Here is a 13,675-nt window from a genome sequence, read left to right as displayed (position 1 = left end):
CTGCTTTCCAGAATATGTAAATTTTTTAAAATAGTTTTTAATGTGAGAAAAGATTGTATCTATACTTAAAAAAAACCCAAACACAAAGGAAAAATAACCCCCCATGTGCCTGATATCCCATTCCCAGCTGAAAGACAACCACACCTATTCGTTACCCAGGCGTACGCCAGCATGCGCATGTATTTTCACACTTTTAAAATACAAATGGTGGAATACTGCGTTTTGTTTTTCAAGCATAGCTTGTTATTATAAAGGAATATAAATCTCTGAAAATTAATCAAAAGTTGTTTGTTACAGTTTCAACTTTTTAACAGTAACTAACAGAAAACAAAAGTAAAGGCAATTTTATTATTATTCACAGGAACATAAATCACATTTAAGCACAAACATAAAAACAACAGACTCATTTCTCGTCCTCAAGCTGTTTCTTTTCACTGGTTTCTTCCAAATCAAAAGTGAATGGTTTGTCATAACCCATTAGATGGTCATAGTCCTTGGGGTTTGGAAAGAGACCTGGATTAACTAACAGTGATTTTGTTTTAGCATAAAATGTGGTAAACAGATGTGTGCTGCTTGGAATCTTCACGTCATTCTGTTGAAACACAGTACTGGTTTCTGAAAGCAAAACATTGTAAGTAATGGCTTTGTAAGTATCTGTCGTGGCCTCATGGTACAACCGAATGACATAGCCTTTTGTAACTAAGTGAAGCAGGACTGGAGTGATCACTGTAAAGCTTCCTATGATGCCATAAAATAAGATTTGCAAAGCCAGACTTCCAAATACAACATTATTTTGGGCAAAAATGTATGGTAGAAATGTAAGGCTGATCACACTTGTAGAATAAGAGAAACATTTCACACCTAAACAGGAAAAAAAAAAAGGGAGAGGATTAATACTTTTAAATTTTATAAAACAATCAACCTATCCAATTAATTTCCCACATTTCTTCTTACTATATCATCATTAAAACAAAACACATAAGTGTTATAACATTCCAGGTTCTGTCTGAAGCACTCTACATATTTTATTCATGAAATCTATAGACAGCCCTATAACACACAAGCACAATTATTAACATGAGATCATTTGAGATGGGGAAAATGAGGCCCTTGTTCAATGTCACATAGCTACCAAGTGGCAGTGCTGGGATTCAAACCCAGGCCATGTGACTCAAGTCCAGGCCATTGGCCATTCCAGCGCACTGCCTCTCCAGATGGGAAATGTGCTTTAGGATTAACTGGCCTCTACCTCAGTTCCCCAATAAAAGATTTAACAACACTCAAAGATCCTTATGAATACTATAACCATCAATTCAGTCAGCACATTATCAAATAAAACTCTCTATTAACAAGCACCTGTACATACATAATATAAATTCTTCAAACGGGGGGCTAACTTTATCTAGCTAAGAACCCAAGCTTAAAACAACAAATTACCAAAAATAAAAATAATACCAGTGGATTGAAATATATGGGAAAGGTATTCAACATATCATATTAGAAAGATTCAACATCAATGACTTCTGAACTGTATAATTAACAATAGTTAAAATGATAAATTTTGTTATGTGTTTTACCACAATAAGTAAACAAATGACTTTAAATGTAAATTTCTTTGCATGTATACTTTTAACATAATCCCAATAAAATACCATCTGTTTGGAAAATAGACAAATTGATACCTTAGACAAACTGATTATAAAGTGAATTTGGAAAAACAAAAAGTGGAGGGGAATGTTAGACACTGAAACATAAGACTGTAATGAAGATAGCATGATACTGCCCTGGCTGGTGTAACTCAGTTGATTGGCGTATTGTCCTGTACACTGAAAGGTCCAGGGTTCGATCCCCTGTCAGAGCACACACCTAGGTTGAGTTTGGTCTCTGGTTGGGATACGTTTGAGAGGCAACCAACCGATGTTTCTCTCTCACATTGATGTGTGTGTGTGTGTGTGTGTGTGTGTGTGTGTGGCGCACGCGCCTTTCTCCCTTCCTCTCTATCTAAAAAAAAAAATCAATAAACATATCCTCAGGTGAGGAGTAAAAAAAAAAAAAAAGCATGGTGCTGATGCATAAAAAAGCAGACTGATCAATGGAACAAAATGAAAAATCAAGAAATAAACTTTATAGTATATGGATATTTAGTACAGAATAAAGATTAATCTAAAATAAATGGGCAAGCCTAACCAATTTGGCTCAGTGGATAGAGTGTCGGCCTGCAGACTCAAGGGTTCCCAGGTTTGATTCCGGTCAAGGGCATGTACCTCGGTTGCGGGCACATCCCCAGTGAGGAGTATACAGGAGGCAGCTGATCGGTGTTTCTCTCTCATCGATGTTTCTAATTCTCTATCCCTCTCCCTTCCTCTCTGTAAAAAAATCAATAAAATATATTTAAAAAATAATAATAATAAAATAAAATAAATGGGCAAAAGTGGTACTGGGACAGCTGGATAGCCATACAGAAAAAGGTAAAATTCAATCCATCCCTCATACCATGTATCAGGAAAATTCCAAATAATTCTGAGATTTAAATATAAAAAAATAAAATCATAGAGGTATAGGAAGAAAACATCCATGAAATCCTTTGTAATCTAATATGAAAACTTTTCTAATTATGACTCAAAATACTGAAGCAATCAGGGGGAAAGGCTGGTAAATCTGAACACATTAAAATGTACATAGATATGAACACCATAAACAAGTATAGACAAATGAGAAAAATATTTGCAACTTCTATGCAGTTAACACTCCCAATATATAAAATGTTTCTAGTATATGATAAGAAAAAAACCAACACCGTACAAACATGCAAGAAATACAAGCAAGCAGTTCACTGAAACAAAAATGCACATGGTCCTGAAACAGACTAAATGGTGCCAAGCCTCAATCATACGAAACATGCAATAAAAACCACAATGAGATGCCATTTCCCCCCAAACTGGCAAAAACCCAAAGTTTGACAGCAGACGCTGTTGGACAACGTAGACACTCTCACCCATTACTGCTGGTTGAAGGCTTGTATCGGTAATTTAAAAATAATTCCTTCCTCTCACAGTAGTCGCCATGACACTGACACACATGGGATACAATGTGGACCAAGTTGCCTCCTATATTAAAGCCTCGTCAGCGCTTCCAACCACCTCTTTTTTCCCCATTGTCACAGTGTAGTGGGTTGAATAGCATCCCCCCAAAAGTTATGTCCACCCTGAATCTTAGAATGTCAACTTATTTGGAAATAGGGTCTGTGCAGACGAATGAATATTGAGATGAGATCATACTGGATTAGGGTGGGCCCTAACTCCAATGGTGGTATCCTTATAAGGATAGGCAGGACAGACACAGAGAAGGCCCTGTGAAGCGGAACACAGATGAGTTACGCAGCTACGAAAGTCGTGCTGAGAGCTACCAGAAGCTGGAAGAGGCAAGGAAGAATTCTTCCCCAGAGCCTTCAGAGAGAGCATGTCCTGTCAACACCTTGACTTCAGACTTCCAGCCTCCAAAACTGTGAGAATAAATTTCTGTTGTTTTAAGCCACCAAGTTCCTGGAAATTTATTACAAGAGGCCTAGAAAACTAATATACACATATACTTTATTTTGCCTGGATTGAAGTAATTACTATTTTTTAAACATATTCTAAGAGCATTTGAGGTCTTGCTCCCTGGTATATGTCATCAGTTTGGCTCAAATAAACTCTTAAAATTTTTTCAGAAAGAAATAAACATAGCCTTAGCCGTTTGCCGGTTTGGCTCGGTGGATAGAGCGTCAGCCTATGGACCAAAGGGTCCCAGGTTTGATTCCGGTCGAGGGCACATACCTCAGTTACTGGCTCCTCCCCAGCCCAGGCCCTGGTCAGGGGCATGGAGGAGGCAACCAATCAATGTGTTTCTCTTACATCGATATTTGTCTTTCCCTCTAAAAAAAAAAAACAAACGTTCTAGGCTTTCCCATCTTCCTTTGCTCATACTCCTTCCATGCCTGGGATGCCTTTCTTTCACAGCTCCTCATGTTTAAAGTCTACTCATCCTAAATGAGAACACTATGACATAAGTACTTATTGCTGAATTAACAAAATGTCTGCAAGTGTCTTTAAACTAGGACCCATTTGGTAGTTAAAGAACCTTCAAGAATGGTGCATGTATATCTTAATGTCTCTTAATTTTACATAGAAAAAATGTTTCTCCCTGTTTCCACATAAAAAAATATTAATCCCTGATAAGTAGAGTGACTTTCTATTTTCATAATACTGAAAGAAATCGAATATTAAATTCCTCTACAAGTTACAATTCTAGAACTTTGAATACCCTGGATAGATTTCCTCTTAGACAAATATTACATCCTACTCACACCAAAATTAATTCCTATTAATATTCTCGTCTTTCTAGAATGGATTCAAGTGGGAACATTAGATAAATTGATGACTTTCCTGCATTTGCAGGAACAGTGTCTGTTCAGAGGAAGGTTATGATGGGGATCACTGTTAACACAACTCAGTGGCATCAATCCCGGTATCCCAGGCCAGAAATGTGGCACAGCACAGGCTCAATGGCATAGTCATGGATTGGCTTCTGAAGAAATTTCTAAATTGATTATTAGAATAACTTCAGGACTTCACTCAATAGCGATAATAACCTGTCCTTACTCCTAAAGTTTTAAATAGCTAAAAATGTACTTTCAATGCACTCTATTTTAGTGTCAGACACTAGAGAACACACCGATTTCCAAAGTAAATTTTAATGATTGATTGATACCAGCATCATCAAAAACACAAATGCAAATGTGAGTGTTGAAATCTAATGTTGGACTTGGTTATAAAAACAATCCTCCATATAGTTCAGGTTATACCTTTTTTAAAGATTATATAATGAGATACCTAAGTTCTCCTGATCTTCTCTACTAAATTGTTCCATACCAAATTCTAAATTATGATCTAAGGAAAGAGTTTTAAATTTGCAGCAGTTTAGCACACCATCTTTTCCTTCTCCATAATTCTCTACCACCTGGAAAAGCCACAATAAGCATGTTTGTTGAAAGTTCTAAGATGACCTAAGAAAAATGTAAAAAAGTATTACATGCTCATTTTAACTGCCAAATTTTAAAATATATAAAATGTTTATTCCAAAAAAAATAACCTCTTCAGAGGTATTTTCTTTTTTTCTGTATATTCAAATGTTACCTGAATATACACTTTTTGCTGTTTTGTTGTTAAACATCCCAAGAGGTGACCAAAGGAAAGAAGCTTTAATACCTAGCCATAAGATCAAAAGGCATAACAGACTTCAAAAATCTATTTAAATCTAAATATGCAAAGGTCTCAACCTCTAAATCTTCTATCAACAAGCCACAAGAAAACAAATTATAGTTTAATATTTCCTTGTCTTGCAATTAAGAGGTGCTAAAGTAGCACATACTAAGAGCATTTTTTTTTTTTTAACAATTAAAAGGAAAAGACAATACCATCATTTCTGATTACCCACCAAATACTGTTCGGGCCAAATTCCCAGTATAAATCAGTCTTCCGTCTTCTGATTTTTCAACTTGTTTGTATAAGCATCGAACACATCTTTCCCAACAAATGGGTATCTATTGAAACAGAGACCTTTATAAGTAGATAATTAATTGTATTTAGAACAACTTTTAAATTTAAAAAAAATAAGATAATGAAGAGAACTTGTCACATGAGGTGATGTAAGGAACTCTCCCAAATCTAGAGCTAAAGATACCAAACTTGCTAATAGAATGGCTTTCCTTAAGTCCCGTCATAAGTAGACCCATGTTAAGTTGGAATTTGAAGGCCTAGGTTTGCGTCCCAGCTTCAAGCTTTTTAAATAGTGTGACCTTGAACATATAAAAACTTCACTGGAATAGTTCCTTCTATTCCACTGTTAATGAGAACATCACCCTCGTTTGATTGTCAGAGTTACATGCATTTGCTCTTCAAAAACAAAAATTTTATTAATGTAAGTAAAACACTGAAAAATCAGATTGTGTAAATTCCAGAATGTTTTTATTACTTCTAAAATATTTATACTATAGCTAGTACAAAACAAAACAAAAAAAAGAGTAAGTCTAGAGTAAGTCTTGAAGGCCCTGGACCTATCCCCTGGCATCCCTTGCTCCTTTTAAGGAAACCATATTACTTGAAACCCAACATCAAATTTCATGGGAACAGGAGTCCCCGGAGCATCGGAAAATGAATTTCACAGCCCACAGACTTCAAAAGGCATGCCCAATTCCTTTCTGCTGAAATATAATTAGTTTCCAATTTCAACCATGTCTGCTAATCCTGGTATTCCACCGGGCAGGATCAGAAGACAACTGACTGATTAAAATGAGAGGATTAGCATCTCCATCCCCCTTTTTCCAGGGAGCAAACGAATGCCTAAAAATAGAGCCACCAAATAAAAAAACCCCAACTCAGCCCCACGGGTGTGGCTCGGTGATTGTGCACGGACCTATGAACGGGAAGGTCGCGGTTCGATTCCCGGTCAGGTCAGGGCACGTCCCGGGATTGCAGGCTGGACCCCGAGTGGAGGGAGTGCAGGAGGCAGCCAATCGATGTTTCTATCTCTATATGCCTCTCCCTCTCTCTAAAATATAGTTTTTAAAAAAACTCAAAGTCAGGTTATCCAAGTCCGTAATTCGGGATATAATTTGCATGGATATATGTTGCAAATTAACCCGTCTGAGCTTCTGCAAAAAGGGCAAACTGCTGTGAAGTGCTCGGACCCACGCAGAGAACCACCCCTTCCCGAAGGACGCGCCGAGCCCCGCGGGAGCCGTGGTGCCCGGGCGCACGGGCTGTTCCCGGGCCGAGTCCGGCTACTCGTGCGGCCCCCGCAGAGGGCTCCGGCCGCACCACAGCCACCGGCCAGCGTGGGGAGAAGCCGTCTGAGAGCCGGGCTCCCCAGGTAGGACGCTGCGCCCATTCCCCTCCCTTACTCCGGCCCGCAAGCCCTCCGCCTCCGACCTGCGCTGGCGCGGGACGCCGGAAAGGCCACCGCCCAGCGCTCCCACCGCCGACCGGCCCGGAGGAGCTGCCGGAGGGCCCCCGAGAGACGGCCGCCCTGAGGCCTCGGAACGCGATGGCCGCCCACGGCGTCGCCTTCTGCCCGCAGAGCCGCCGTCCGGCCGCCAACGGGCCGCCCAACGCCAAAAGCAGCATCCCGCGCGTGAGGAGTGGCGACGGGCCGCGCTGCGCGCCCGCCGGGAACCCCGAAGGCCGGCTCCTCACCCGACGGCGGCCCCGAAAGGGTCACGCTGGCCGCGCCCCCCTGGAGCCCACCGGCCCGGATTGGCCGCCGCAGGTGCGCCGAATATGCGGTCCGCCAGCAACCTTCCCTCGGGTCGCGCGCGTTCCCTGTCCGCGGAGCTATAACGCCGCGACACCGGCCGCTAGCTGCCGCAACCCGCAAACGCCCAGCTGCGCGCGGGGCTTCCCGGTCCCAGAGCCTGGCGCCCCGCACGACAGAGAGGAAGGACTGGGGAGAACCACGCGCGAAGGACAAAGCCTGGAAGCCAAGGTTAAATCTTTCATTCTTATGGGCGTCATTTTCTAGGCCCAAAACACTGTTTTCTTTGCGGAAAGTGATTCTATCTAGCCTGTTGACCCAGAGGAACAGTAACACTATAGGATTTGAACGAAAATGCAACCAGTGGGTTGCTAGAAAGTGAATGGAACTCGTTTCATAGAATGTTCATACTTGTTAAATTTGTCTTGTGGAATCATTCACATCCGTGTACACACTCATTCCCTACTTGTTGAAGTGCTTCAGCGTCTATTAGGATTGTTAGCAGAGGATTCAAAGATACTGGATATAATTGGGAATCCACAGTACTCACGTAGTGAAGGAAACACTTATAAATAAGCTAAAATATAATTAAATAGACCAATTCACAAAAGGCCATACCACATCATGATTAATCTGGCCTCACACTGTCTAGAAGCATCCCGTTCAGCTTCGTCTGGAAGGATGAGCAGCCAACTAGTAAAAGCACACTTTCGTTTACTAGTTGGAAACTGGTTTTGACTCAGCATGTGATTTGCATAAGAGGAGAACAAGCTAATAGTCTAAAATAATATCACCTTGGCAACTCCTGTCCACTTTCTCTGGGTACCCAGAAGGATGAAATTATACTACTTCTTTATGAATAATTTCATTCTGAAAGTTACCCACTTACATTGTAAGAACTCTTCTCATCAGTGTAATTAGTAGGCAAACATCATCATTTACCCGTTATTTTACTGATACATATTTAACTTTTTCTTTAATATTGTTAAAAAGATAAACTGAGGCATATTAAGAATTTTGAGTTTATTTGAGCAAAAATTTATTCAAATCAGGCAGTACCAAACTGGAAGTGGTTAGGAAAGCTCAACTGACCAGAGCTAAAGGCAAGGCTTTTATAGACAACATGCACAGACAAAGCAAACAATTATCTGATTGGCTGTAAGTTGAGCAGTTGGGTTATTTGGGAAAACTTAGTCGGCTGTTTATAATTGGTGGTTGGTCTTATCCTTGTTGAAGCATTTACAGGAATTGACTCTGGCTTAGGTTTTGGTTTCCTTACTAGGCTACCAAGTACCAGAGTCATCTCAGTCTAATAGCCTTCTCTTCGATTACTTTAACAATATGCTGAGAAAAACCTGCATTTTTATCTCCTGTTAAGCTTAGCTTCATCCTACAAATATAGTCAGTAAGTAAAACATTTGGTCTACTTCTCAAGGTTTCTAAATAGCTAAAATGAAATCATATTCTGAAGACTGTGCTATAAAATTATAGGGAATTGTTATGCATTGTTAAAATAAATTTCCCAAGTCTAGTAATTTAGAGACATTTGTTGAATGTAAACTACTTGAATGATATTTAATTTTTTTTTTTTTGCTATTTAAGAAATAAGCTTTGATTCCTTGTTCATATCACCTCAGAGGTTCCCTTAAAAATAGAGGCTGATGGAAAAATTGAAAATGGCTGTCACTTTCAGACTGGCCATCATTACTGTATGTAATTTTTGTTTTTTTAGCTGTCTTTCCTCCCCATTCACCAATATCCTTCCCATCCTTTAAGGTGAGCTTAAGATCAGAATGGCATGATGGAAAAAAATGAAAAAAAAATTTGGTAAAGCTAGTATATTTATAAAAACCCTAAATACTTCTTTATACATTACTGATTTAAATCATATACTGGGAGGATCTTTCTAGGAAAAAAAAAATTTGTCAACAGATTATCAAAATCTTTTAAAATGTTCATATTCTAAAGAAATAATCAGAAACATGGCCAAAGATTTCTGCAGAGATACTGAACACAGCATTACTTAAAGTGATTTAAAATGGAAATAAGGTAAATAGCCAGTATTAAGGAAATAATTAAGTGAGTCATGGTGCATTTATGCAATATAATTCTACACTGACATTTTAAATGATGCTGTGGAGGATTTGGTTACGGACATTTGAGTTTTTGAGGTTTGTTAAGTTGGAAAGGAAACAGTATACAGAACCCCACATATACAGTGTGCGTTACATGCTGCTGAGGCAGCTCTGGCTCCTGTCTATCCCATGAGAGTGACATCCACAATGTCCTGTCCTCAACAGCCCTGCTCACCTCCTGTAGAGTCAGCCTGTGGCTTCTTATATGGAATCAATCCATCTCATAGTTGGTCTTCCTCTTTTCCTGCAGCCTTCTATTTTCCCCAGCATTATTATCTTTTTCAAAGAACCCTGCCTTCTCATGATGTGCCCAAAATAGGACAGGTTCAGTTTTGTCATTTGCCTCCAATAATGTTTCAGGCTTAATTTTCTCTAGGATCTACTTGTTCATCTTCCTGGCAATTCATGGTATCCATCAAGCGCTCCTCCAACACCGTATTTCCTATCAGCCTTTTTCCTGTCTGCCATCTTCACATCCATACATAGGAGCTGGGAATACGAGGGTGTGGGTGATCTCAGGCTTGGACTCTAATCACACATCTTTGCTCTTGGTGGTCTTTCCAGATTCTTCCTCTGCTGCCCTTCCAAGTTTCAGCCTGGTCTTGATTTCTTGGTTGCAGGCTCTATCTGAATTGATGAGAGAACCAGGGTTAAACAAAATTTTAAACAATTTCAATGTCTATGTGAAAGCTGTGTATTTCTTCTGTAGTTATGATTTTTTGCCTTCTCGATGTTCCAATGCAGTCCAGCTTTGGCACTTTCTTCTTTCACTTTTATCAAAAATCATTTCAAATCTTTGCTACTTTCTGCCAGCAAGATGGTGTCACATGCATATTTTGTTTTTGATATTCCTTTTACCAATTCTCACTCTTCCTTCCTCTGAGTCTATCTAACTTTTTTGTATATGTTCTGCATACAAATTAAACTCATAGAGTGACCAAACGCACCCATGTCTGACACCTTTGCCTACAAGAAACCATTCTGTCTCTCTTATTCTATCCTGGCAGTGGCTTCCTGTCAACCATACAAGCTACACCTCAGAAAAAATCAAGTGCATGATCTATCTATGTAAACGCTCATGGAAAAAACAAAACATCTGCGATTTCTGCATTTTTTATAATAAGCATGTATTATATTGATTACATAAATAAAAATTTTTAATTTTGCACAAAAGAAGAAAAAAGTCCTGGACTAGATTCTAGCCTTCAATTTGGCTTTAGCTAGCCTCCGTATCCTCACCTGGAAAATTCTATCATTCCATAATGGAGTGAGGGAAAAAGGCAAGATAGGCGAGAAAAGGACACTTCAGAAGGAAAAGGAGGAAAGCTCTGATTGAAAATGGGCCCGCAGCCTCCTCTTCTCACCGCACTGCGTCTCCTCCCACCGAACTCCGAATACCATCACCGCCAACGAACTTTCACGATGTTTGCAAAGGCTTTGTTTGATAAGTTAACCCAGGGCAGTCTTTCTGTAAAAAGCAATACAGTTTATCTGCCAAATTAACTAAAAATGTCTTCCCGCACGCAAGTCATTAATTAGGTCAACAAACTTTGGATCGTCTCTTTCCGTTTAGGGACGTTGTTACACCACAGCGCCTAGTTGAGCAACTTGCAGTGGTGAGCTGCTTGGCCCTACGTGCCACGGTCGTGTACACAGAGGGTGAATATTTAGCTGTTTCAGCCTTTCGGGAAGGGTGCCTGATGTTGACCACACACAGGGAGCAAATAAAAAGGATGGGCGCGTCGAGAGAGAGCCAGGGAACCCGAGAGCAAGAGAGGGGGCGTGGAGCGACAAAGAAGGTCTCAGAACGGAGTACAGGAGTACTGGCGGCAGGCAGACGCCTGGAATTTCTGTGAATGATCTCAGAATCTAGAAGCGCTGAGCAACCCCGGCGCTGGGTGGGGACGGGGTGGCGGGCGGGGGAAATGTGCTTACTTTTCGGAAAACAGTGAACCGTACCGGGAAGGGAGGAAATGAGGCCAGCCGATTGCGCGAGCAGTTGAGATGCTCTTCAACGCGCACCGCAACTTCTCACAAAAGGACACAAAAGATACATGTTGCTTCCTAAAGAACACGATCTTGTCAGCTTCGAAACCACACTCGCACCTTTCGATCTTTCCTCTACAGTCTCCGGCCTCCAGGCGTACCCCCAAAACGAGAGGCAGGGACAAGCTCTAAAATCGCCCAAATCTTAAGAGCCGGAGTGAGAAACTACAAGTCCCAGGACGCGCTGCTGCCTGAACCAAACACCGACCGACTCGCCGGAGCAACTACAAATCCCAGGATGCAGTGTGCGGCCTCGGCCCACGTGCTCGGCTCTGAGAACGCGATCCCTGCGGAAAATGGGTCAGGGTCGGCGCTGCATGCTGGGAACCGGGAGACCTGGTGTCGGATTGGTTGAGATTTGCCAGTGATACTGGGAGAAGGGAAGGGGGCGCTGTGGCTGAAAGTAGGCCGCGCCCTCCCCGCCTCGCCGGATACTAATCTCCCGCGCGTGGTACAGAGCGTCGGTGACCCGCCGGAAGTGATTCCTCCAAGTGCCCCGGAACCCACGGCGGCAGGCTTGTGGGGGTGGGGGGGTGGCCCTGGCGTGGGGGCTGTGGAGGTGCGCGGGACCCGGCGCGGTGGCTGCGGTGGCTGTGGGACTGACGAGTGAGTCTCGGGCTGTGGGGAGGGAACGCGTGGAGAGCGAGGGGGGCTCGGACCGGGCGCGCTCGCTGCCCCGCTGCCCACCTCTTCCCATTTGGGCGGGGAAGGAACGGAAGCTTCCGACCTCCCGGGGCCTCCTCTGCCCCTGGTTTGGGGGAGGGGAGGAGAGGGCGGCGGGCCCTCTCCCGGCGCCGTCTTGGGGGCTCGGAAAAAAGGCGGAGGTGGGGCGGCGGCCGGGGGGACGGGGCTGAGCGCGGGGAGCGTGGAATCCGGCAGCTCGGTCGCTTTTTGTGTGTGCGTTCCCCGAGTGCGCCGAGAGTCGCCCTTTTCTGGGAGGCAGTCCCTACCCCGGAGAGAGGCCCTCGCTCTTCCCGGCTGCGGGACCCCGAGAAGTCTCCCTTCCGGGCCGCTTACCCGGCGACCTCGGCCCGACTCGGTGGCTTGAGGCTGTCGTCGCGCATCTCCCTCCCCGTCGTGTCTGGAGGGAGGCGTCTGGTGTCAGGTCCGGTGGCCGTGGAGTTTCTCCCATGAAACGAAAACCTCGTTAGTAACCTAGAGCTGTGGTCTTCGTGTCACTAATGCCAGTATTTCTGTTCTGCGGCGCCTTCAGAGGAGAAAACCACCGAAATAACTAGTTATTTTCAAACTGCCAGATTTGCTCTTCAATCCCCCCAGTAGTTGTTTTCCTTTTCTGTTTAGTGGACTAAAACGATAATTCTCTAACCTTTACATTGTCTGATTGATGATGCTGAAACATCGCAGTTTACACGTGGAGTCATTCATTCCGGAGATGATAATGGCAAGGCAAGGGCTATGATCCAGTCATCGGGGATATTATCGGTTATTGCCAGCGATTTGGGGTTCATACTTAATTCGTAAATGATTACCCTTTTTTCCTTATGTATGAGACTTATTATCTACCACTCCAAAAAATATGTATTGTGTATGTGTATATGTATATATATATATATATATATATATATATATATAAATTTATTTCAAATTGAGTATGCCAGTTTCATGACTCTATGGTAGTTTTGTAATATAATTAGGCAATAACTTGTGATCAGAAGTTAGAATCACCTTATATATCAAGTTCTAAAGTAGTATTAGTTTATGTCTTATAAAGTGCTGTTTGGGGTTTTTGGGTCGATTTTTCAGTACTAGGAAATAAACTGGAAAGTCTTTGCAGTTACACTGATACGTGTTTAATGAATTTTAGCTAACCTGTGCTAAATGCTTACTGTTCATAAGGTCAGAAAAAGCCCAGCCCAGCCCGCTGGTGTTGCTCAGTGGTTGGATGTCAGCTGGTCATGGTTGGATTCCCAGTCAGGGCATGTGCGTTGGTTGCCGGCTGGGTCCCCAGTGGGGGACGTGCAGGAGGCAGCGGATCCATGATCCGCTATCATCATTGCTTCTCTCTCTCCCTCTCCCTTCCTCTCTGAAGTTAATAAGATTTTTTTTTTTAAAAGAAGAGGATATACAATAAGTAAGTATACAGTAGTTTCAGGTGGTGATAAATGTGAAGAAAATATAGCAAGATCAGAGTTAGATCAAGATAGAGTGACTAGTGAGGGTGTCTAATTTTGATAGGGAAGTGA

At 42.3% G+C, this 13,675-nt stretch overlaps 2 protein-coding genes across 5 annotated transcripts in view; one reads left to right on the top strand and one right to left on the bottom strand.

Moving 5' to 3' along the window:
• Positions 1–328: 328 nt before the first annotated feature.
• TMEM70 (transmembrane protein 70) lies at positions 329–7,281 on the bottom strand. Its single transcript, XM_081111016.1, has 3 exons — positions 6,969–7,281; positions 5,476–5,581; positions 329–861 (listed from the first exon to the last, which is right to left on the bottom strand). Exons 1-3 carry the CDS (start codon positions 7,161–7,163, stop codon positions 404–406), a joined length of 759 nt encoding a protein of 252 aa, XP_080967142.1. The 5' UTR covers positions 7,164–7,281; the 3' UTR covers positions 329–403.
• ELOC (elongin C) overlaps positions 6,710–13,675 on the top strand; it is a 27,737-nt gene continuing 20,771 nt past the window's right edge. Inside the window, exon 1 of one of the 4 annotated variants that reach the window (XM_081111022.1) lies at positions 6,710–7,521. The gene's annotated coding sequence lies outside the window, so the exon portion shown is untranslated. Of the gene's footprint in view, positions 7,522–10,569; positions 11,772–11,815; positions 12,078–13,675 lie in introns of those variants that run through there. The other 3 variants (XM_081111024.1, XM_081111023.1, XM_081111021.1) reach the window with 3 other exon arrangements.

This window comes from Myotis nattereri, assembly GCF_964212035.1.
Source record: "Myotis nattereri genome assembly, chromosome: 17".
Taxonomy (NCBI): domain Eukaryota; kingdom Metazoa; phylum Chordata; class Mammalia; order Chiroptera; family Vespertilionidae; genus Myotis; species Myotis nattereri.
This window is presented reverse-complemented; position numbering and strand designations above follow the sequence as displayed.

Excerpts from the sequence above, each read along its gene's own strand:
- TMEM70 (XM_081111016.1), bottom strand. The coding sequence starts at position 7,163 with ATGCTGCTTTTGGCGTTGGGCGGCCCGTTGGCGGCCGGACGGCGGCTC. Across the intron at positions 5,582-6,968 it reads GGCGTCCCGCGCCAGCGCAG|ATACCCATTTGTTGGGAAAG; the intron begins GTCGGAGGCGGA and ends CTGTTTCAATAG. Across the intron at positions 862-5,475 it reads TTTGGCCCGAACAGTATTTG|GTGTGAAATGTTTCTCTTAT; the intron begins GTGGGTAATCAG and ends TTTCCTGTTTAG.